The sequence below is a fragment of the Symphalangus syndactylus genome, chromosome 14 (assembly GCF_028878055.3).
Source record: "Symphalangus syndactylus isolate Jambi chromosome 14, NHGRI_mSymSyn1-v2.1_pri, whole genome shotgun sequence".
In the NCBI taxonomy this organism is placed as follows: Eukaryota; Metazoa; Chordata; class Mammalia; order Primates; family Hylobatidae; genus Symphalangus; species Symphalangus syndactylus.
In genome coordinates, this window is record NC_072436.2 from 16,558,597 (window position 1) to 16,579,172 (window position 20,576).

A 20,576-nucleotide genomic window follows, 5' to 3' on the forward strand; every position below is an offset into this window, starting at 1 on the left:
ATCCCAGAGGCAGGGTGGGGGGTGGGGGAGCAGGCACCTGGAATCCCAGCTACATGGAACGCTGAGATGGGAGAATCGCTTGAAGCCAGGAGTTCGAGACCAGCCTGAGTAACATAGCAAGACCCTGTCTCTAAAAATTATTTTTTAAAAAATAAAAACTAGTAACTCCCAGAAGGATTTAGGAACACACAGGAATTCAATGGCAGTAAACCCTCACCCATGGAAGGTAAGGTCATTTAATTCTGAGCAGTTATGAAGTCCAAAGTCCTCAGTTTGACAGTGGTGGGTGTGAGATTTCCCACGGTGTTGGCTGGATCATGGTGAATCTGCGACAGGCTCTGCCTCTTCTAGTTTTCTTCCATTCAACGCTTGTTTGTGATGCCACTCGACTACCTCAAAGAAGCCGCCTCTCTACTCCTAAGAACTCATCTAACTTCTTCTCCACTTGGCCCGGGCGGGAGTAAGCAGGGCCAATGGGTACTCCTGAATATAGGCAGGCCTGCATCTTTTAGGAGCCCATCCCTCCCTGAGCCTCACACGCAGACCCCCAGAGGACTCAGGCTATACACAAACCCACATCCACTGGAGACTGCAGCCTCTGCGCATCAGGCCCTGCCAGGGACTCCTTTGAAATTATCACATAGGAAAGCGACACAGTGCCTTGATTCACTAAGGGATCTTGGGGCTGCTAAGCTAGACCAAGAGCAGCGTGAGGTCCACAGAGCTCCCTGCTTCCCTTCCGCTGGAGGGAAATAGCATTCTGTTCATGGACTTCAGCAGGCAACACAGAGAGGTCGGGGGCCACAGTCAGAGCTGCAGTCCTACTCTGCAGGGATCGCTTGCCCCATTTAGCCCTGGAAAAGTACGCCAGTGACAAAGGCACAGGCTGCTGGGGACGGGGGTAGCACCGGAGAGCTGTGAGACTGACTACAGGGCACCTCCCCAGAGAGCTGCTCTGGTGTCACCCTCCACCCTGGCACCCAGAGGTGCTACTGGGCTGGGACTGAGCTCTAGGGCCCACCTTGGATAAGGGCAGGAAAAACCTCAGGAAGACAATGCTATAGAGCTCATGTTCACGAGCCTGGATCTGTGCCCATCTCTGTCCTTGGTGCCAGCACCATGGAGGTCCTGAGAAGACCCCCTCTTTGCTGGGTGACCGTCGGGACCCTCTGGAGCACGTTCGAGGGCTCAGAATACAAGAGGCTCCTCCAGTGATGAACCAGCGCCAGCATATCCAGGTGATGCCCAAGATGAGGTAGAAACAACACATCTGCCCATCAGGAAATAGCAGTCTTTAGTCCTGGATCCCACTTACCTGAGGATCCCACTTACCTACTTACATATCTGCCCATTAGGAAATAGCATAATATTTAGTCCTGGATCTCGCGGGCCTCCCACATCCCACAATTCCCAGTCACCACAGAGGCCTAGACTCCAGTTCCTCTGGTCCAGGGCTCTCCACTGGTCCCTGAGAATGCAGTCCTGACCCCAACCCCATGTGTCCTAAGGGTACTTCCAGGCCCTGACCAGAGATGTTGGAACAGCCACAGCAGGCCCCTACTGCATTCCCAGAACCTGTGAGATCCGGGTAATCAGGGCCATGGACACCTGTTCCTGCCACAGGAGCCACCTTGAACCCCAGATGCTAGCGTGGCCTGCCATTCCTAACTCCTTAGTGAGCACTCCATGAGGTACTGCTGGATGGAGAGAGCTGCCCTCCTCTCAGCAGGCTCATCCTCGTCCCAGACAGCGAGGGGCACTGCGGGCAGAGTGCAGGAAGGGCTGGCCCTGGCTTGCTTGTGGGAACCGCTTCGTGGAAGATGGGGACGGCTCAGGGGCTCTTGAGTGAAACACCCCAGGGGCTCAGATCCGGGACCTCTAGGCCATGGAGAGAAGCAGTGTGCCCAAGCCTCAGGCTGAGCTCTGCTCCCATCTCAGTGGCCTTCCACAGTCCAGGTGGTGGCAGGAGGCCCTGGTGAGAAGGGCAAGGGCCAACTTCTGCCCTGGCTTGGCTCCAAAGACTCATGGAGGAGATCCATCTAGGCAGAGGGTGGGACAAGCCAGTGCCAGACACCAAGATGGCAGGGCCAGGAAGGTCCAGAGTCAAGATAGGGCACTGAGGCCTGTTGTTCACAGAGGGGAGGATGGCAAATCTAAGAACCACAGCTTGGGGACACAGGGGCTATGATTTGGGGGGGGTGCGTGTCAAGAGGGGAGTTGGAGGCAGCCTGGGGGCCCACGGACAGCTCCTTGAAGCTGCAGCCACCTGGGGACCAGGAAGATGGGCTGGGCAGGAAAGGGAGGTGGCCCTAGGCGCTCCAGTCACACACTCAGGACTTCACGGGGACCCGCTCGGTCCACTGCTTCAGGTCGGTGGCCTCCGGCCCCTCCCAGCTCCAATGACAAGGATGGGAAAGATGCTGGGCCCGGCCCAGCCTGCGTACAGAGGAATGAGGATCAGGATGCCGTGCAGCCCCGGGAAGAGGGCTTCTACCATCTCGTTTTACTTTGCGGGGACTGAGCCTAAAGTGACCAGAAAGAACAAGAGTCAAAGGGGACTCTACCACGCAGGGCCCAAGCACTGGTTTTTACTTAAAAATAGTGTTTCAGTCCCCAGGAGGCTAATGCAATCTGAGCATAGAAGGAGAAGTTTGGGAGAAGTTTATTTTTTTTCCCAGCAACCTTTCTCTCCCCTTCAAGTTTATTTATTTTTTTTCCCAGCAACCTTTCTCTCCCTTTCAACAAAAACATTTTTTTCCCCTACAACTGGTATCAGAAAATAACTTCTGACTAGTTGGGGAGAAACATTCCCAAGCCTGGGAGGAGCAGGCTCCCCGGGGCCAGCCTGGCAGCCCCCTGGCAAAGCCTTGAGCCAGTGTCCAAAGGTCAGGACCCTGCTGTCTCAACCACACGGCTGGAAGTGCCACCCACTGGACTGGCTTACCCAGAGTGGGCCACGGAGAAAGGCTGCTGGACGTCAGAGTCTTAGGAAAACCTGGTTGGTGTTGGCCTGGCCTCTCTGGGTCAGTTCGCTTACCTGTAAAAGGGGGCGGTAGAACTACTCTGAGGCCCTGTCTCACCCCAAAATGGTACAGTTCTGGGATTTTGAGTCTGGAAAAGGGAGAGAATACTAGTCCTTCCCACCTTCCAGGGCAGCCTTGGGGATTAAAATGAGCTGATGGGCTGAGAGTGGTGGCTCATGCCTGTAACCCTAGTACTCCAGGAGGCTGAGGTGGGCGGATCACTTGAGGCCAGGAGTTCAAGACCAGCCTGGGCAACATGGTGAAACCCTGTCTCTATTAAAAATACAAAAAGTTAGCCAGGTGTGGTGGCACATGTCTGTAATCCCAGCTACTCAAGAGGCTGAGGCAGGAGAATCGCTTGAACCTGGGAGGCGGAGGTTGCAGTGAGCTGAGATTGCGCCACTGCACTCTAGCCTGGGAAACAGACCAAGACTCTGCCTCAAAAAAAAAAAAAAATTAAATTAAATTAAAAAAAAAAAAAAATGAGCTGCTGAAGAAAGGCTTTTGCTTAGTATAAGTACTGAGCAAACTGACTTTCTTTTTTTGAGACAGAGTCTCGCTCTGTTGCCCAGGCAGGAGTCCAGTGGTGCAATCACAGCTCACTGCAACCTCGACCTCCTGGGCTTAAGAGATCCTCCCACCTCAGCCCCATGAGTAGCTGGGACTAATGTCTGGCTAATTAAAAAAAATTTTTTTTTGTAGAAACAGGGTCTCACTATGTTACCCAGGCTAGTCTGGAACTCCTGGGCTCAAGCAATCCTCCCACCTTGGCCTCCCAAAGTGCTGGAATTACAGGCATGAGCCATCGTGCCCTGCATCAATGGACATTTTAATGACCACTCCGGAACGAAACCAACCAGGACCTGGCCCAACCCTTTGCACTTTTGTCAACCCTCTCTAGGCCATTCCTTTGCACGTATCACATGGTGTGATCTCAAAGCATGGAGCAGAATGAGTCTGCACTTTGTCCGCTATGGGATCTTCACTGTCATTCATCCCAGGAGAAGCTGAAATGAGTTCATCTTCCCTTACACAGCCACCTGCTCAAGGCCCACCTTCCCAGTCCTGTCCCCACAGCCACTGGAGGGGGGTTCCCAGAGGAAAGCTGCCTGGCCTCAGACAAGCCCAGGTGCGGGACTGCGTCCTAGGCATGCACTGAGCCTGGGTGTTCATTCTGATCGCACACAATACAGACAGAGGACCTGCTAAAGAACCACTCGCTGGGGAGAGGCATCAGCTACTTAATTGCACAGGAAAAATCTGCAGCAGCTTTAAATGTGAGCTGGATTTGGAGGGAAGAAAGAGAAGTCACCCACAGGCCATGGTGGAGGAGAGGTTCATCAGAAACCAGGAGCCCAGGTCAGAAACCACAATCTCAGAGCGAGAGTTAATAAAGCAGAAATGTATTTATTAGGCATCCTTGTTCCTCACAGAGGAGCAAGATCCAGGCCTGAGTGCCTGGGAAGTCTCTTGAGGTTGCAGGAATCTCCAGAGAAACATAGGCGCTGCCCGGCCACCACCCCGAGAACATTATTTGGCTGGAGTGTGACCGCCGAGGCGACCCTGGCAGGAGGCTGGGGTTGGCTCCTCGACTCCACAAACACTGAGGAGTGGGTGGGGACACCCAGGACACCCACCCAAACACTGGCAGAGAGGGAGGCCCTTCCAGATCTGGGGCACATGTTGCTGAGCCTGCCAGGGGGAGGAGGAGCCTGGAGAGTCCCTTGCCCAGGGCCAGGTCCTCAGGGCCCTCCCCAAATCCGCCCACCTCTCCTGGCCACCGCTGACTCAGTCCCACACGTAGGGGTTTCTAAAGACCTGAGAGTTCTTGCCGTCTTTCAGCGGTGTGGCCGCCTGATGGCTCTGGGCCGAGTACATGTCTTCAGCCCGCAGGGTCGAGTTGGCACTGCCCATTACCTGGCTGTTGGCGGTGGCCCGTGGGAGGATGATGTCGTAAGCTCCTTCGGACTGGAAGGAAGAACAGGCGGTCTCACAGTCGGGGATCAGGAGCCAGGTTCCGCCGAGGCGGATGCACAAATGCTTCCTGCAGGGCTGGGACTGCCAGATCCCCCCCCAACTCCCCCCTTGGCTCCTCTGCCCCCTCTGGCTGGGCTCCAGGAGCAGCCTGGGACAGTCAGACCTGAGCCCCTTATCTCGCCCTGCCTCTGGGCATGGGAACGAGGCCCCTGCTGACCTTGGATGGTGCTGGTGCTTCACAGAGGGGGATCCCCTTCTCAAGCCCCCTCCTGCTTCCAATTGTTTAGGGAAATGCTAGGGCCAGTGGAGGGTCAGCCACACAGAGCTGCTACTACCTGTCTGACATAGCTCCCAGGCCCCCTTCCTCCAAGAATCTTTTTTTTTTTTTTTTTGAGACAGAGTCTCGCTCTGTTGCCCAGGCTGGAGTGTAGTGGCGTGATCTCGGCTCACTGCAAACTCTGCCTCCCAGGTTCACACCATTCTCCTGCCTCAGCCTCCCGAGTAGCTGGGACTACAGGAGCCCGCCACCACACCTGGCTAATTGTTTGTATTTTTATTAGAAGGGGTTTCATCGTGTTAGCCAGGATGGTCTCAATCTCCTGACCTCGTGATCCACCCGCCTCGGCCTTGCAAAGTGCTGGGATTACAGGCGTGAGCCACCGCGCCCAGCTCCTCCGAGAATACTACCCCGAGTCTACCGCCTATCACTACCATACCCCCAGCATCACAGTTGCTGGCTTCCCTGGCTGAGGACATGGCTCTGGGTGTGCCCACACATCTCTCTAGGCATCTAGGCTGGCCGGTCTGATTTGGAGTCTTTTTTTTTTTTTAGAGATGGGGGGGAGGGGGTCTCACTACGTTGCCAGGGCTGCTCTCGAACCCCCGGCCTCAAGCAATTCTCATATGTCAGTCTCCCAGAGCACTGGGATTAAAGGCATAAGCCACGGCATCCAGCCCTGATTTGGAGTCTTGAAACCTGAATTCTCTGCCTGGCGCTGGGTCTTGCTCCCACGTGGGTGAGAGACACCAGCTGTGGGGTGAAGAGGGTCCTGAGGTATCTGTTCTGGCTCCTATGCTGGAGGGAAGGTGTATTCCTGGCCCCATCTGTCTTAGCCCTATGGGAAAGAGCTGCCACCAAATCTCTGTAGCTCCCAGGCCCCAAACCAGCCTTCAAGTCAATCAGGCCCAGGAGGTCCTCAGGCCTGTCTGCAATGGCTCCTGTCCATGTGGTCCCTGGAACATCTACATCTGTGGTCCCAAACCATGGATGAGTGCGCATTGGAATCACCTGCACTGCTTGTTAAGCCTCACCAACTCATAGCCGGACCCCACGCAGCTGGTAACAGCTGGGGCTGGGGGAGGGAGTGCTGAATGCTGGGCTTGCAGATCTGCGCTGGATAGTGCCCCCATGGTGCCAATGCCCTGAACGGATGCTAACAGTCAGCTCCATCCCAGCTCTGGCCCCGTCCCATCTGCACTTTTATTTTTTTTAATTTCTTATTGACTTATTTTTTGAGACAGAGTCTCACTCTGTTGTCCAGGCTGGAGCGCAGTGGTACAATCTCGGCTCACTGCAACCTCCGCCTCCCAGATTCAAGGGATTCTCTGGCTGAGGCCTCCCTAGTAGCTGGGATACAGGCATGCGCCACTATGCCTGGCTAATTTTTGTGTTTTTAGTAGAGACGAGGTTTCGGCATGTTGACCAGGCTGGTCTCAAACTCCTGACCTCAGGTGATCCACCGGCCTCAGCCTCCCAAAGTGCGGGGATTATAGGTGTGAACCATTGCGCCCGGCCCCCATTTGCACTTTGAGCAGGCTCCCAGGTGAGGCTAGTGCTGGTGGTCTGGATACCATGTTTTGAGAACCGGTCAGATAAAATATCCCTGTTAATCGAGATCATCCCCCAGGAAGCAGATTCCAAACACGCTGGGGAGTGAGGCGCAGCAACAGTGAGGGAAGCTATTCAGCAAAGGCTTCTGTGGCTGCCCACTCCCCGCCAGAGCTGACAGCCTGCAGCCTCCACTCCTGGTGCTCCGGAAGCTCTCCTCTGCCCAGGCTCAGGTTCAGGCTCAGGGAGAGGGGAGGGCTGGGATTAGAAGCTTCAGCCACACTCACCTCCCCCTGCCCTGTGGCTCTCACAGAGAGGGCGGGGAGGGGGATGAGAACGCCACCCGGCTGACCTCCTTGTTTCCTGTTCCCAGTGTCCTGCCAAGACGGGTCACTGACCTTTCCCCACAGCCTCTGCCAGCCGGGAGGAGGAACACATATAGGAGTGAGTGGAATCCAACCCACCGTCTTCCTGCTCCCTCCCCCTCCTCTGGCTAATGGAGCTTCTAGTTTCCAGAACCCAGGGGAGGTGTAAGGTCGAGACTTGCTGCCTGCCGGAGAGGGAGGGGAGTGTGGGCCCCCTTGGCACAGCTGTGGTTGAGAAGTAAACACCTATCCAGACCTGCGACATTTGGACCCTTGTCCATTTTGGGAGTACCTGGCTGAGACCCTCCTTTGTCCCTCCCCAAGCTCTCCAGCGTAAAGCTGGCAGCTCCCACCAGGGAGAGCTCACCCAGCATTCCCTTTAGCATCCTGACACAGCCTGTGTGCAATGCCCCAGTGACACAGGGCGGGTCCCACTGCAGTGCAGCTGAAGGTGGTGGGTACACTGACTCCAGGACAAGGAAGTTAAGAACTGGGGCTCTGGATTCCCCAGGTAGAAGCACCAGATGGAGAAGCTTGCCTTCCCCCTACCACCTCCACCCAACCCAGCTCTGGCCACATGGCCTTCTCCCGCTGGCCTGCTAAGGGAGGTCTCTGTAGCCCAGCTGTGTCGTGGGGACCTGGGGAACCCACTTACTGGAACTTTGTGCATCAGGGCCATCTCAGTGGGCTGGTACACACTGGTCAGCAGCTGCCCGTTGTACCCGCTGTATGGTGACACTGGCCTCTTAGCTACAAAGAAAAGCAGGAACAATTTGAAGATCCCAGGGCTCTCAGTTCCCTTCCCCACCTCCCACACGCCAAGCAAGGCTCTCTGGGGGCAAGGAAGAGGTAAAGGGGGCAGGCCAACCCTGGCATAGTCTCTAACCCAGGAGTGGCCAACTTGGGGGTGAGGTTGTGAACACGGGTGCCCCCTCCCAAGCCTAGCACCCCTTTGTACAGATGCATGGGAATGAACAACACTGCTGGGCTTCCCTGCAGTGCAGACCCCCCAGCCCTTGACCCAACAGCTCAGAAAATGCTCTGTCAGCAACCTCCACAACCCCATCCGCCCTCCGGGGCCAGAGGCCAAGAGGACACATGGGCCTTCGGCCACCTTCCAAGATGGCCAGCCTCCAGCTCTGCCTGTCACCACGGGCCAGCTGCCAGGCGCAGAGGTAAATACATCTGAGACCCCTCGGCCTAAGCCTCTTCATGTCCTCCCAGGGCCGACCTGGACGCCCCTTCCCCACTACACCAACCCAGAGCCTGGCCAGGGAGCCTTAATGCACGTCCCAGCCTGTGGCCCCCTGGCAAGTTTCCAGAACTATTTTTAGCTCCAGGGATACTTCCCTGTGCCTTTGGGGTGTTGGTTTCCCGATGTGTTCCACCCTGCTGGGCACTCCCAGGGTGTTTGAGGAGGGCTGCTGACCCACCCCAGGGTCTCAGAGCAGGCCTTGCTGTGAGGAGGGCACAGCGGATGTCTGGCTCCGGCAAGGCTGACGGTCCTGCAGCTCTGAGGGACCGCAACCTATATAGGGTTTCCTAAGTGCTGAGGCTGGGCTCACTCTATTGATTTTTCCATTTAGAAAAAATAAATAAATAAATAAAAACTCAGCCCGAAGGTTGAGAACCATTTGGCCCTGACAGCCATTTGGTGTGGGTGGGGCCTGATGCTCCGCCCATCACTTGTCCATAAGCCCCACCTCTCCGGTGGGTTTTGCCAATTTCACCCCCACCATGCACACTGTGCGTGTGACAGGGGCCACCCAGGGGTGCGGCCAGCACCTCAGCCCAGGTGGGCAGATCAAAGATCAAGTGCCTGGCAGGACAAGGGTCATCTGTTTCTCTAAAGCAGGGATTATGAGGATTTCACACTTTGTAGAAGAGAAAGAAATGCCTCTGATTCTGGAACTTCCACCGCCTGACTCTGACCTCCCAGCAGAGACCCCAGAGCCGGTGCTTGTTAACCGGGCAGTTAAGAAAGTCTGAAGCCCCCAGGCCTCCAGATCAGCACAGTCTGGTGGCAGGGTCAGGACTTTGAGATGGTACCCCCAAATTTCCAGGTCATGTCAGATGAGGGGCCACAGCCAGCAGGCTGAGGAAAGAGCAGGTGGGATACGTGCAATGGGCCACATCGGTAAGGGGGTTAGCACAGGGGCTGGCACAGAGCAGGTGCTGAGGAAATGCTAGTGGGCTGCACAGCTAACAAGGGTGCTGCTGAGACCACTACGTGGCACCCCAAGTACTTTTATTAAAAAGAGAAAAAGGCCAGGCACGCTGGCACACACCTGTAATTCCAGCACTTTGGGAGGCCAAGGCGGGAGGATCACTTGAGGTTAGGAGTTCAAGACCAGCCTGGCCAACATAGTGAAACCCGTCTCTACTAAAAATACAAAAATTAGCCGGGTGTGGTGGCACACACCTGTAATCCCAGCTACTTGGGAGGCTGAGGCAAGAGAATCTCTTGAGCCCCGGAGGCGGAGTTTGCAGTGAGCCGAGATCACGCCACTGCACTCCAGCCTGGGTGACACAGTGAGACTCTGTCTCAAAAAATAAAAATAAAAAAAAGAGAAAAAATTACCTGAAAAATACTTCCTTTTAAAGAAAACTAAGGTGATTATGGATACATACATAATAGAAAAACGAGTTCTGGAAGGATAGTATTAGTAAAATATGTAAAATAATAGACATGCACACATAGCAAATAGCTAATTCTTCAAGAGTGCTTTTCATGGGCCAGGCACTAAGTAATTTTTTTTTTTTTTTTGAGATCATCCAGGCTGGAATGTGGTGGTGCAATCATGGTTTACTGAAGCCTCAACCTCCTGGGCTCAGGCAATCCTCCTGCCTCAGCCTCCTGAGGAGCTGGGACCCTAGGTGTGCACCACCACACCTGGCTAATTTTTAAAGTTATTTGTAGAGATGGGGCCTCACTATGTTGTCCAGGCTGGTCTCAAACTCCCAGGCTCAAGCTCCACTCACCTCAGCCTCCCAAAGTGCTGGGATTACAGGTGTGAACCATGGTGCCCAGCCGGCACTAATTAATTTAATCCTCACAAGAACCCTATGAAATTGGTACTGTCACTATCCCCACTTTACAAATGGAGAAACAGAGGCACATAGATATTATATCAGTCGATAGTGGTCACTTCTGGGGATGGAACAGGATGGGATGGGTAGGACTGGGGAGGCAGCTGGGGAAAATTTCATTTTATCTATAATGTTTGAAATTTTACAGTGAGAATATATGCATGAATTATATGAATATAGAAAAAAACTTATTTATTTATTTATTTTGAGATGGAGTCTTGCTGTGTTGCCCAGGCTGGAGTGTAGTGGCTCAATTTTGGCTCACTGCAACCTCCGCCTCCTGGGTTCAAGCGATTCTCCTGCCTCAGCCTCCCGAGTAGCTGAGATCACAGGCATGCGCCAGCACACCCAGCTAATTTTTTTGGATTTCTAGTAGAGACAGCGTTTCACCATGTGGATCAGGCTGGTCTCGAACTCCTGGTCTCAAGTGATCCACCCGCCTTGGCCTCCCAAAGTGCTAGGATTACAGGCATGATCCGCCATGCCCAACTGAAAAAAAAATCTTTAAATTAAATGGAATTTAGAGACACTTAGGCAGAAAACTACAGAAAACCTCAAAAACTTTCCATTTTGCTCAAGAGACTGGCTCCCTGTCCTGCAGTAAAAGACATGGGATGGAGAAAGGGGCCACTGGGGGCATCCATAGAGACCCACCTGCAGCTGGCTCGTCCATGGAAAAGGCCTTGTTCTCCACAAACATGCTTTGACCCTTCTGCTCTTTCAGGATGGTCTCATAGCCCACGCCCCGGGTGGGGTATATGTCCCCCTGGTAGCTTTGCTCTGGGCTGGCCTTGGTCACCTGGGAGACCTCAGGGATGACATAGAAGAGGACGAAGGCCCAGGCATTGGCGGCGAGGGCGATGGCCAGCGTGGGGTCATCCCAGGTGGGACTGTTGCGCTGCTTGTTGCCGTAGGTATACATGACGATCCACACCACCCATATGGCAATGGAGGTGGCCGTGGTGAGCAGCACAAAGACCCCATGCTTATGCCAGCGCTTGAAGCGGCCACACAGGGTGGGCCAGGCCCCCAGGAAGGCGCCCAGCAGCAGCAGCATAACGTAGATGAGTGCCATGACAAAGTCCATGTTGGCGATGGCGCAGGGGGAGGCCACGGCCCAGTCTGCACTGCTGTTGCCCTGAGGGCCGCCCTCGCCACTGCCCCGAACCAGGGTGATGATCAGCCACTCCGTATTGATGATGACCTCCACCAGGGTCAGCAGCAGAGCCACAGTGAAGATCACCCAGCCCCGGGGCCCATGGTTCTTCCGGGCCAGGAAGTTGAGGGCAAAGACGTGAGCCGCCAGACAAGAGAAGCAGATGGCAAACAGAACCCCAAAGAGGAAGCGCCGAGAGGCACAGGTGGAGAAGTCAGGCTTCACCACACAGGCAAACACAAGGCAGAAGAGGCCCAGGGTCCCCAGAAGGAAGAATACCTGGGTCCCCAGCAGGCTCCGTTTCTTGGTGTCCTGCACAAAGGGGAGGCTGGCCACCAGGATGATGGTGAGCACAAACGTGGTGACGATGCCCGCCCCAGCCACGGCCTCCAGGACGATGCCCCATGCCCCAGAGCGGTCACACAGGTTGTAGTAGAGGGGGTTGAGGCCTTGGCTGCAGCCGGGTGGGACATGGCCCTGGGCCCGGGACCCTGGGAACAGGAAGAGAGGCAGTCCCAGGCACATCACCAAGGCTTTGTGGATGGCCATCCTGGCTCCCAGGCCAGGCTCTGGTTGGGTCCCTAGAGACAGAAGGAAAAGGGATAAAATTAGTACTCCAAGGTCAGACTCCAACATACATGGTGCTGCTTCCCCCATCCTAAACCCAGGCAGACAGTGCTAGCTGACCATGAGGCTCTCTGGACCTCAGAATCCTTCTTAACATAGAACTCCTGAGAGGCATTTCAACTGGCCAGAGAGGCAAATGAGATGAAGCCCATTTGTCAGCCCTATTCCTAGCCATGGCAAATGAAAAACCTGTCATTGAATTTTCAGTTCCCTCCCTTCCACCAAACATAACCTGGGTTCAGATATTCCCTGAGCTCTGGTGGCTACGGTGGAGGATGAAGGGGCTTGTGAACAAGTCAAGACCAAGCATACCACCCACCCAGCACTTCCTCTCTGCCCTGGGACTTCCAGGCTTCAGGAGGTCAGCTGCTATGCCCCTAAACTCCATTCCTGTGAGGCCTAAATCCACAGCCAGTCAGCTATGAATTCATTCATTCATTCATTCATTCATTCAATAGACTTAACAAGCAGCTGCAGCAGGCATAGCCAACAGCCAGGAAAAATGAAGAGACAGTCATTTTCCCACTTTTAGTGCCAAGTCTCCACTTCAGAATCCTACATTTTTTGCCTAGCTCAGAAGCGGAAGTCAAGGGTAAAATAAACGAAGTCCCCAGCTAAGGAGTTAATGACTTAATGCAAAAATTTTCCTTTGGAGCATTAACATTTTAAAAGCAAGAACCAGGCAAGGGCAATGCAAAACCCAAAGGAATTAATCTTTAATAGAAGACTTTAAGATGTTGTAGCTAGAAGGCAAGAAAGTTAGCTTTTATTAACACCGGCAAGGTAATTTTCACTCCGTCTACTCACTGCCGCTCTACCAAATGCCACAGATCTGTGCCAGAGAAGAAAACCAAACTCCTGCTCCCAATACCGATTGGATTTTCCCACGTGAAGTGGAGGTAATGGATTTAACAGGTTAAGAAATATTAAAGACCAAATCAATGAGTTTTTTTCCAATCAAAAGTTTTAAATGTACTTGGAGGAAACCTAACACTGAAAATTTAAATGCTGCTGTACACGATGGTTCATGCCTATAATCCCAGCACTTTGGGAGGTCAAGGAACAGATTGCTAGAGTCCAGGAGTTTGAGACCAGCCTGGGCAACATGGCGAAACCCCATCTCTACAAAAAATACAAAAATTAGCAGCTGGGCGCAGTGGCTCACGCTTGTAATCCCAGCACTTTGGGAGGCCAAGACGGGTGGATCATCTGAGGTCAGGAGTTCGAGACCAGCGTGGCCAAAATGGTGAAACCCCATCTCTACTAAAAATACAAAAATTAGCCTGGCATGGAGGTGCACGCCTATAATACCAGCTATTCAGGAGGCTGAGTCAGGAGAATTGCTTGAGCCCGGGAGGTGGAAGGAAGTTGCAGTGAGCCAAGATTGCACCATTGCACTCCAACTTGGTCAATAGAGTGAGACTCTGTATGAAAAACAAACAAACAAACAAAATATATATATATATATATGAATTAGCAGGGTGTGGTGGTGTGCACCTGTAGTCTGAGCTACTTGGGAGGTTGAGGTCAGAGGATCATCTGAGCCCAGGGGATCAAGGCTGCAGTGAGCTGCGATTGCACCACTGCACTGCAGCCTGGGCAACAGAGCGAGACTGTTTCCAAAAAAAAGAAAGAAAAGAAAGAGAAAATTTAAACACTTAAAGAAGCAGGTTATACGTTTCAAAATTCTATGAACACAGGTAGTCCACATTTAAGTCACCCCACGTGTTCAAATGACTAGTTGTAACCCCACTTCATCAGGAACTGTCTGGGAAAACAGCAACCAAGCTTTCCTGGTCTGACAGTGACCACTAGTGGCTGGCAGGGGAATGGCATTATCTAACTCTATCCTGTGAGGCTGCCACCCTTGTTCCTTTTTCAGGGGGACTGCCAGATTGTTTATACATGGTTTACCTCCTTACTGTTTTCTACCATTCCTGGCTACTTAATTTCTAATAGGCAAACAAAAGCCCTAAATCCCACAGTTGATAGAAATTGTCCCTCTTTTCAACACAAAAGCAAAAAAAAAAAAAAACAAAAAAAATTCTGTCCATAATTGATATGTGAAAGAAGACTTACTAAATCAGGGGCAATGCAACTCATAAAATTAAGTGAAATGGACACAATAAAGAGGATCCATTTTCAAAGTCCCTTTAAATAGTCTGCATGCCACTTGAAAATATTTAGGTCATCTTAGCCATCTCAGCTACCTCATCTTTCAATTAAGCCTGCTTAAGATTAACTCTTAAAATTAACCATCTCATGTAAATGTACCGTTGTTTTCCTAAATAACTGGCATTGTAACAGCTAGTTTCTCTTCACTTCTAATGCAGGACTTAAATAAGCTTCTGTAGGGGACTTTGTAAATCAATAAAGCACCAACTGCATTTTATTTACAAGTGCTGGAAAGAGGAGTAATAGAGGGCTAAGAGGTAAGGAGTAGGCTGGGCGCGGTGGCTCATGCTGTAATCCCAGCACTTTTTGCAGGCAGATCACGAGGTCAGGAGTTCCAGACCAGCCTGACCAACATGCTGAAACCACATCTCTACTAAAAATACAAAAATTAGTCAGGTGTGGTGGCGTGTGTCTGTAATTCCAGCTACTCAGGAGGCCGAGGCAGAAGAATCCCTTGAACCCGGAAGGCAGAAGATTGCAGTGAGCCGACATTGTGCCACTGCACTCCAGCCTGGGTGACAGAGCGAGACTCCGTCTCAAAAACAAAAAAAAAAAAAAGGGAAGGCGTAATATGGACCCACTCCTGGGAGATGATTTATGGATAACAACAAGCTGTGGGATCCTAAATATTCAACTTCATCTTGGGCTCCACAGCCAAACCAGCCAGAACTTGGGCCTGAAGCTGGACGTAGGGAAGAGAACCCTCAGAACTGCCACTTAACCTCCACACACCTGCACTTTCAAGGGCTTTTCAACCGACCTCCCTCGGCCAGGGCCCAGTTTAGAACAGGCAATTACTCCAAATCAGCAAATATTGACTGTGCGCCTGGGAAGGAAAGGCCCTGTTGTTCCCAGAGCTGTGGAAAATACAAACATGAACAAACGTAGTCCCAGACTTGATGGCATTTAAAATCTATCAAGAGAGATAAGGCGGGTAGTCACAAAAATTACACAAGGAAGAATATGATTAAGGGCCACACAACAGAATTTACCTGTAGGAGAGAGACAGGGGCTACAGGAACACCGAAGAGAAATGGGCAGAGCAGAGAAAGACTGTTCCGTAGTTTTACTCAGAATCTGATAAAAAAACATACCAGGTCCCAAACACTGCCAAGAGACAGGGACACCCAAAAGCTAAGCCCTGAAGAATGTGAGGAAGGGCTGAGCAGGTGAAGGGAACAAGGAGAGGGACGTGCAAGGCAGAAAAGATGGTGTGAATCAAAGCCCTTTGAGCGCAAGTCCAGAGCAAGTTAAAAAAGAATTCAGTTTGCCAAGTATCAGCTGAGTTTGCAAAGGGAGGCTGCAGCTGCTGGCTGACACATTGGAAATGCTACAGGGGTGGGGCTGGGGGCATTATTCTAAAGGCTGAGGGCATTATTCTAAAGGCAACAGGCAGCCACTGAAGGCTGTTTTTAGCATCATGGGGGCATAGCCAGGGTTGTCCTTTTAAGAAATGAGTCTGGCAAAAACGCACAGGCAATCGATTTGTTGGGGGGCACATTCATCCCAGTTTAAAGGTCAAGGCCAAAGGTAAAGCCATAATGGCCAGCTCTGAAAGATCCTTTCCAAAAAACAATCGAAGGACTTGTTGGATGGTGGAGGTGGGGGAAAAGAATACTAAAGCCCATACTACAAGTTCAAATCTAACAGAAAACCAAGTCATTACAGAAAACCAAGCCAGGGACCAATGTCACTCATTGTTCTTGATCCATCTTGTCCTAGAAATACTTGCCTGTACCCTGCTGGCTCCCAGAAACCCACAGGCACTTGGGCCAGGGTCAGGAAAGCTTCACAGCTCTCTGTCCCCAAGCCCCCACCTCCAATTTCCCCCTGACTTTGTGGTTGGTGACCAGCAACTTCCTTCTGCACCTGACCCTTCAAGTCTTGCTTCTCCTGCCAACCCCCTCAATATAGAAACTTCCAAGGAATGAGACAGGAGCCTGTATCAGCCCCTCACCGCATCCAGGTACCATGCTGCTGCCCAGCAGCCAGGCTGCTGCTTTTAGTAAGTTGCTGAGTAACTTAATAGCCTCAGAGGAAACGACCTGGTCCCATCCTGAAATACCTTATTTCTCTGGTTCCCCTAGAAATGGAAGGGCAGGTGGGAAGACAGAAATACACGGACTCAGGTGGGAAAGCTGGGCTTTCTGGGCGTGGCTGTCATCCACTGCCTAGGACAGGGACCCTCAGAGAGTTAAAGAGAAGCTCGGAAGAGCACAGCTCCAGCCCTCTGATGCCAGGAGTGCACATTCAGCCAATGCCTTTTTTTTTTTTTTTTTTTTTTTTTTTTTTTTTTTTGAGATGGAGTCTTGCTCTGTCGCCCAGGCTGGAGTGCAGTGGCGTGATCTTGGCTCACTGCAAGCTCCGCCTCCCAGGTTTACGCCATTCTCCTGCCTCAGCCTCCTGAGTAGCTGGGACTACAGGCGCCCGCCACCATGCCCGGCTAATTTTTTCTATTTTTAGTAGAGATGGGGTTTCACTGTGTTAGCTAGGATGGTCTCGATCTCCTGACCTCATGATCCACCTGCCTCAGCCTCCCAAAGTGCTGGGATTACAGGTGTGAGCCATCGTGCCTGGCCTTTTTTTTTTTTTTTTTTTTTTTTTTTTTTGAGACCAAACTTCACTCTTGTGGCCCAGGCTGGAGTGCAACGGCGTGATCTCAGCTCACTGCAACCTCCAACTCCCAGGTTCAAGCAATTCTCCTGCCTCAGCCTCCCGAGTAGCTGGGATTACAGGTGCCCACCACCATGCCCGACTAATTTTTGTATTTTTAGTAGAGACAGGGTTTCACTATGTTGGCCAGGCTGGTCTCGAACTCCTGACCTAAGGTGATCCACCTACCTCAGCCTCTCAAAGTGCTAGGATTACAGGTGTGAGCCACCATTCCTGGCCCAATGCCACCTTTTAAGATGGTGGCTAAGGGACTGACAAGATGGACTCAGCTCTGGTCAGAGGCTTTTCCTCAGGACCCTGGAGGAACCTTCTGCCTCCTGTGGGTCCCCAGACCCTGCACTAAGACTGAGCCTTCTGATCCCTGAACGTTCAAATCATGTCCATGTCTCCCTTCCAGGGCTGTAAGGTCTTTGAAGCTGGTGAACAAGACTTCTAGAATCCGCTGTCACAGCTGGTGCTGTGCCTGAACACAGTGGGCATTTGGAAGTCACCTCTGGATGGTCTCAGGTGCATTTCTCCACACCCAGGGCTGCCCCCTCCATGTTGGAGTTGCATCTTCTGCTTAAAGATTCTCAGAGGGTTCAAGGAGGGGGGTAGGAGGGGAACCTCCTTCCGCCCTGAGTCTCCCCCACCCCACAGCTGAAGCCCAGCCCCAGCCTCAGATTATTTTCTGGACAAAAGGGCCTTTTGCTTCACTTCCCTGGAATCAGTTGTACAAATATTTTTAATCGCCTCTGAAATCGGCCTTTCCCCAGGCTCAGCCACCCGGCCCCCAGTTCTTGTCTGAGTCAGTCCAGTCCAGTTGCTGAATCTCCCTCCTCCTTCCTTCTCTCTCCAGGGAGTGCAGAGGCCTGGTGGGCTCAGAGGCTCAGAGGCCCAAGCACCCCTGACTGGTTTCCCCCAGCAACAAGTGGCTTCATCCAGCAACCGGGGAGACAGCCAGGCCTTCTCACTTCTCCAGAGCAAAACCCCCTTCCTCGCTCCAGCGCTATCCACACACAAGCCTGAGACCCCCTCCACCCACCGGGGCAAAGGATACCGCACTGGAAAGAGAGCTCCAGCGTGTCACAGGGCCAACCAAACTCAACATTGACCCATGGCCAATGGCTGTCTTCAAGGGTGCTGTGACCAGGGCACTCTCCAGGGAGGTTCTCCCAGGGATACCACAGAGCACCTGCCTTCCTCCCATCCCACACACTTAAGAGCCTATCGGGAAAGACGATGGCCCGACTGACAGCCTTCCTGCCTCCACTCCCATCCCTCTCTCCCAGTCCCTGGTTAGGTCCCACTGTCTCACCCCTCTGTCCAGGGCGCTCAGGCGTTTACCCCATCGATAAGAAGGCGCACAGGAGATGCATGTGCCTGGAAGGAGCGGCCTCAGTGTGTAGGTTGGTGGGGGGTGGGTTGGGGTTCCTCGAACCTCAGCCTAGACACCCTACCCCTATCCTCCTGCCCCTGCCCCGCACCAAGACCAGGCATTTGGGCCAAAATGCCCTGAGCTCTCTGAGACTTGGAAATCTTCAAGGGTCTGCTCTGGAATGTCACTCTGGAATGCGCCCCACCCCCCAAGGCACTCCCTCCCCCAGTCCAGTTGAAGGCACAGGGGTGGGGGGCCGGCGGGGAGAGGAAGCTCCAGGAACACAAAACCCTACTTCAACACAGTCTCCTCCCCCGGGCTTTAGGATCTTGATCGTGGAGTTTGTAAGTGATTCGGTCTTCCTGGGTGTAACACTGCGGGCCTGGGGATGGAGGTGCAAAGGACGCTGGAAAAGCCAGCCGGGAGTGGGGGTTCGGGATCTAGGGGCCAGGCTACCAGAAGGGGAGGCGCTTTGATAGTCTGAATTTCCAAACTTCCCTCAGGGGGATTCTGAACCCTCTCGTCCCTACTTGGGTCGACGGTACTGGGGTCTACACCTGCGCTCCCCGGGTGGCTGGAATGGGGAGCAAGGGAACCAGTCACTCCCATTTTTAGGGCCACAGAAACCTGCCCTCCCCATCCACAGTAGCAGGCGGCGGAGAGGACGCCGACCCTCAAGAGAGTGTGACCGCGGACTCCCACCGAGAGGCAGGCGGTGGAGGGGCTCCTCTTGGAGACCCCGATTGTGGAGTCGTTTCCCCTCCCTCCAGCCCGAGCCGCAGCGCCGGGCTCCCCCACCTCCCCAGTCCCCAGCCTGCTCGGGTTTGAAAACTTTCAGTGACCGAGCGGAGTTGGCGCGGCGTCCCCAGCCCGCAGGATGTCCAGCCCCCGCCTCTGCCCTCGCCCACTCCCCGCCGGCCCGACCCGACTCTTCCGGGCGGCGGAGAGGAGAGCGGAGCGGGAAGGCAGCAGCCCTTACCTGGGACTCGCCGCCGGCCCCGCTCCGGCCCAGCGTTTGGGGCCAACTCCAGCCCCAGGCGGGGGGCGAGCGGGGTTGGGAGGGACGCGGCACCGGGCGCTGGGCCAGGCCCGGTCCTGGCTGGGATGGCGGGGCTCGGGCCGGGACGCAGGGCCTGCCTCTCCCCGGGACCGAGGCTGAGCCAGGCGCTCTGGGTCGCTCGCTCTCGCGCGGGCCTGTCCCCAGGCAGGGCTCCTTGTGTCAGCGAGGGTGGGCTGGCGCCTGCATCACCGTTACATCACCTCCATTCAGGGCGCTAATCGGGCGCCCGCCGCGCTCCAGGTACGTGCGCTCCGTTTACTCAGGAACAAAGCCTGCCCGGCCCTCCCCGCCCCGACTCACCTCCAGGCTGAGCCGACTCGTACTTTCCGGCTGGTGAGGGAGATGGGAGTTTCTGGCCCTGCCAGCGTGTGGGTTGTTGCTGTTGACTGCCACGCCCCCGCACGCGGGCGCGCGCACACTCACGCGCACTCACTTTCTGGGCTCGGCCTTCGCCGGGGCAAGCGGTGTGGGGGTGCAGCCCTGCGCACCCCACCGCGTCTTCCAGAGAGCGCGCGTACGGACACGCGCGGGGCTACCTTGGCGCGTCTCCGTGGGGGATACCTAGCCTTTGTCACCTTCGTCCTGGCCCTCCCGTGAGACACACTTCAGGCACAGTTCGCTGGGAGCGGGCCGGAGCGAGGAGCACATTCAAGACACAGAGTCCGTCTTTGTCACGCCTTCTGCGCCCCCTCCCCTCCCCAGCTTGCACACGTGGACACACCGCACACCAAGGTTCGCCTTTTGCACGCACAGTCCTTCTCTGGGACCTCCACCAGTCACCAAGCGTACGTGGGATCGTCACCAAGCGCTCCTCTCACGCCTGGGCCGAGTCCAGACCACTCCGGACCGTGGGCAAAGGTCCCCCTGGGCCCGACTACCCCGCGCCCGGGTTTCCTGTGACTGTTCCAGGTTCTGCCCAACTCGGAGTGCGCGCTCCCCTCCCGGCGTCCCCGTTCCCCGCTCCGACTTGTCCTAATTAGCCTTCACGGTTTTGTTCCCCCAGGTACAGTGTTTAAGCGCGGCCCCCTCGGTCTCTGCGCTCCGGGACACGTTGGCTCTGACTCCGAGTCCGTCCCCTCCAGCGGCCGGGAGAACTTTCCAGGAGGTCAGGTTCCCACCAGCCCCACCCCCACTCCCCCCGTCCCGGGATGGATCTGTGGGTTGCCACCCTTTCCTCTCCGGCCCCAGGAATCAGCTGAAGGTGGACCGCAGAAATTGGGAAGTGAATCCAGGCTGGGACTTCTC

General features: G+C 54.1%; 1 protein-coding gene across 3 annotated transcripts; it reads right to left on the reverse strand.

Annotated features, from left to right (window-relative positions):
• Positions 1–206: 206 nt before the first annotated feature.
• GPRC5C (G protein-coupled receptor class C group 5 member C) lies at positions 207–19,846 on the reverse strand. Of its 3 annotated transcripts, XM_055242983.2 has the most exons (5): positions 19,632–19,846; positions 10,938–12,020; positions 7,849–7,943; positions 4,842–4,991; positions 207–2,523 (listed from the first exon to the last, which is right to left on the reverse strand). In XM_055242983.2, the coding sequence occupies exons 2-5, from the start codon at positions 11,986–11,988 to the stop codon at positions 2,491–2,493; spliced, it is 1,329 nt and encodes a 442-aa protein (XP_055098958.1). In that variant the 5' UTR covers positions 11,989–12,020; positions 19,632–19,846; the 3' UTR covers positions 207–2,490. The 3 variants fall into 3 exon arrangements, with proteins under 3 accessions (XP_055098958.1, XP_055098962.1, XP_055098960.1); XM_055242987.2 differs by lacking the exon at positions 207–2,523 and having other exon boundaries at positions 4,411–4,991; positions 19,632–19,844; XM_055242985.2 differs by lacking the exons at positions 207–2,523; positions 19,632–19,846 and adding an exon at positions 19,251–19,618 and having other exon boundaries at positions 4,411–4,991.
• Between the last annotated feature and the right edge of the window lie 730 nt (positions 19,847–20,576).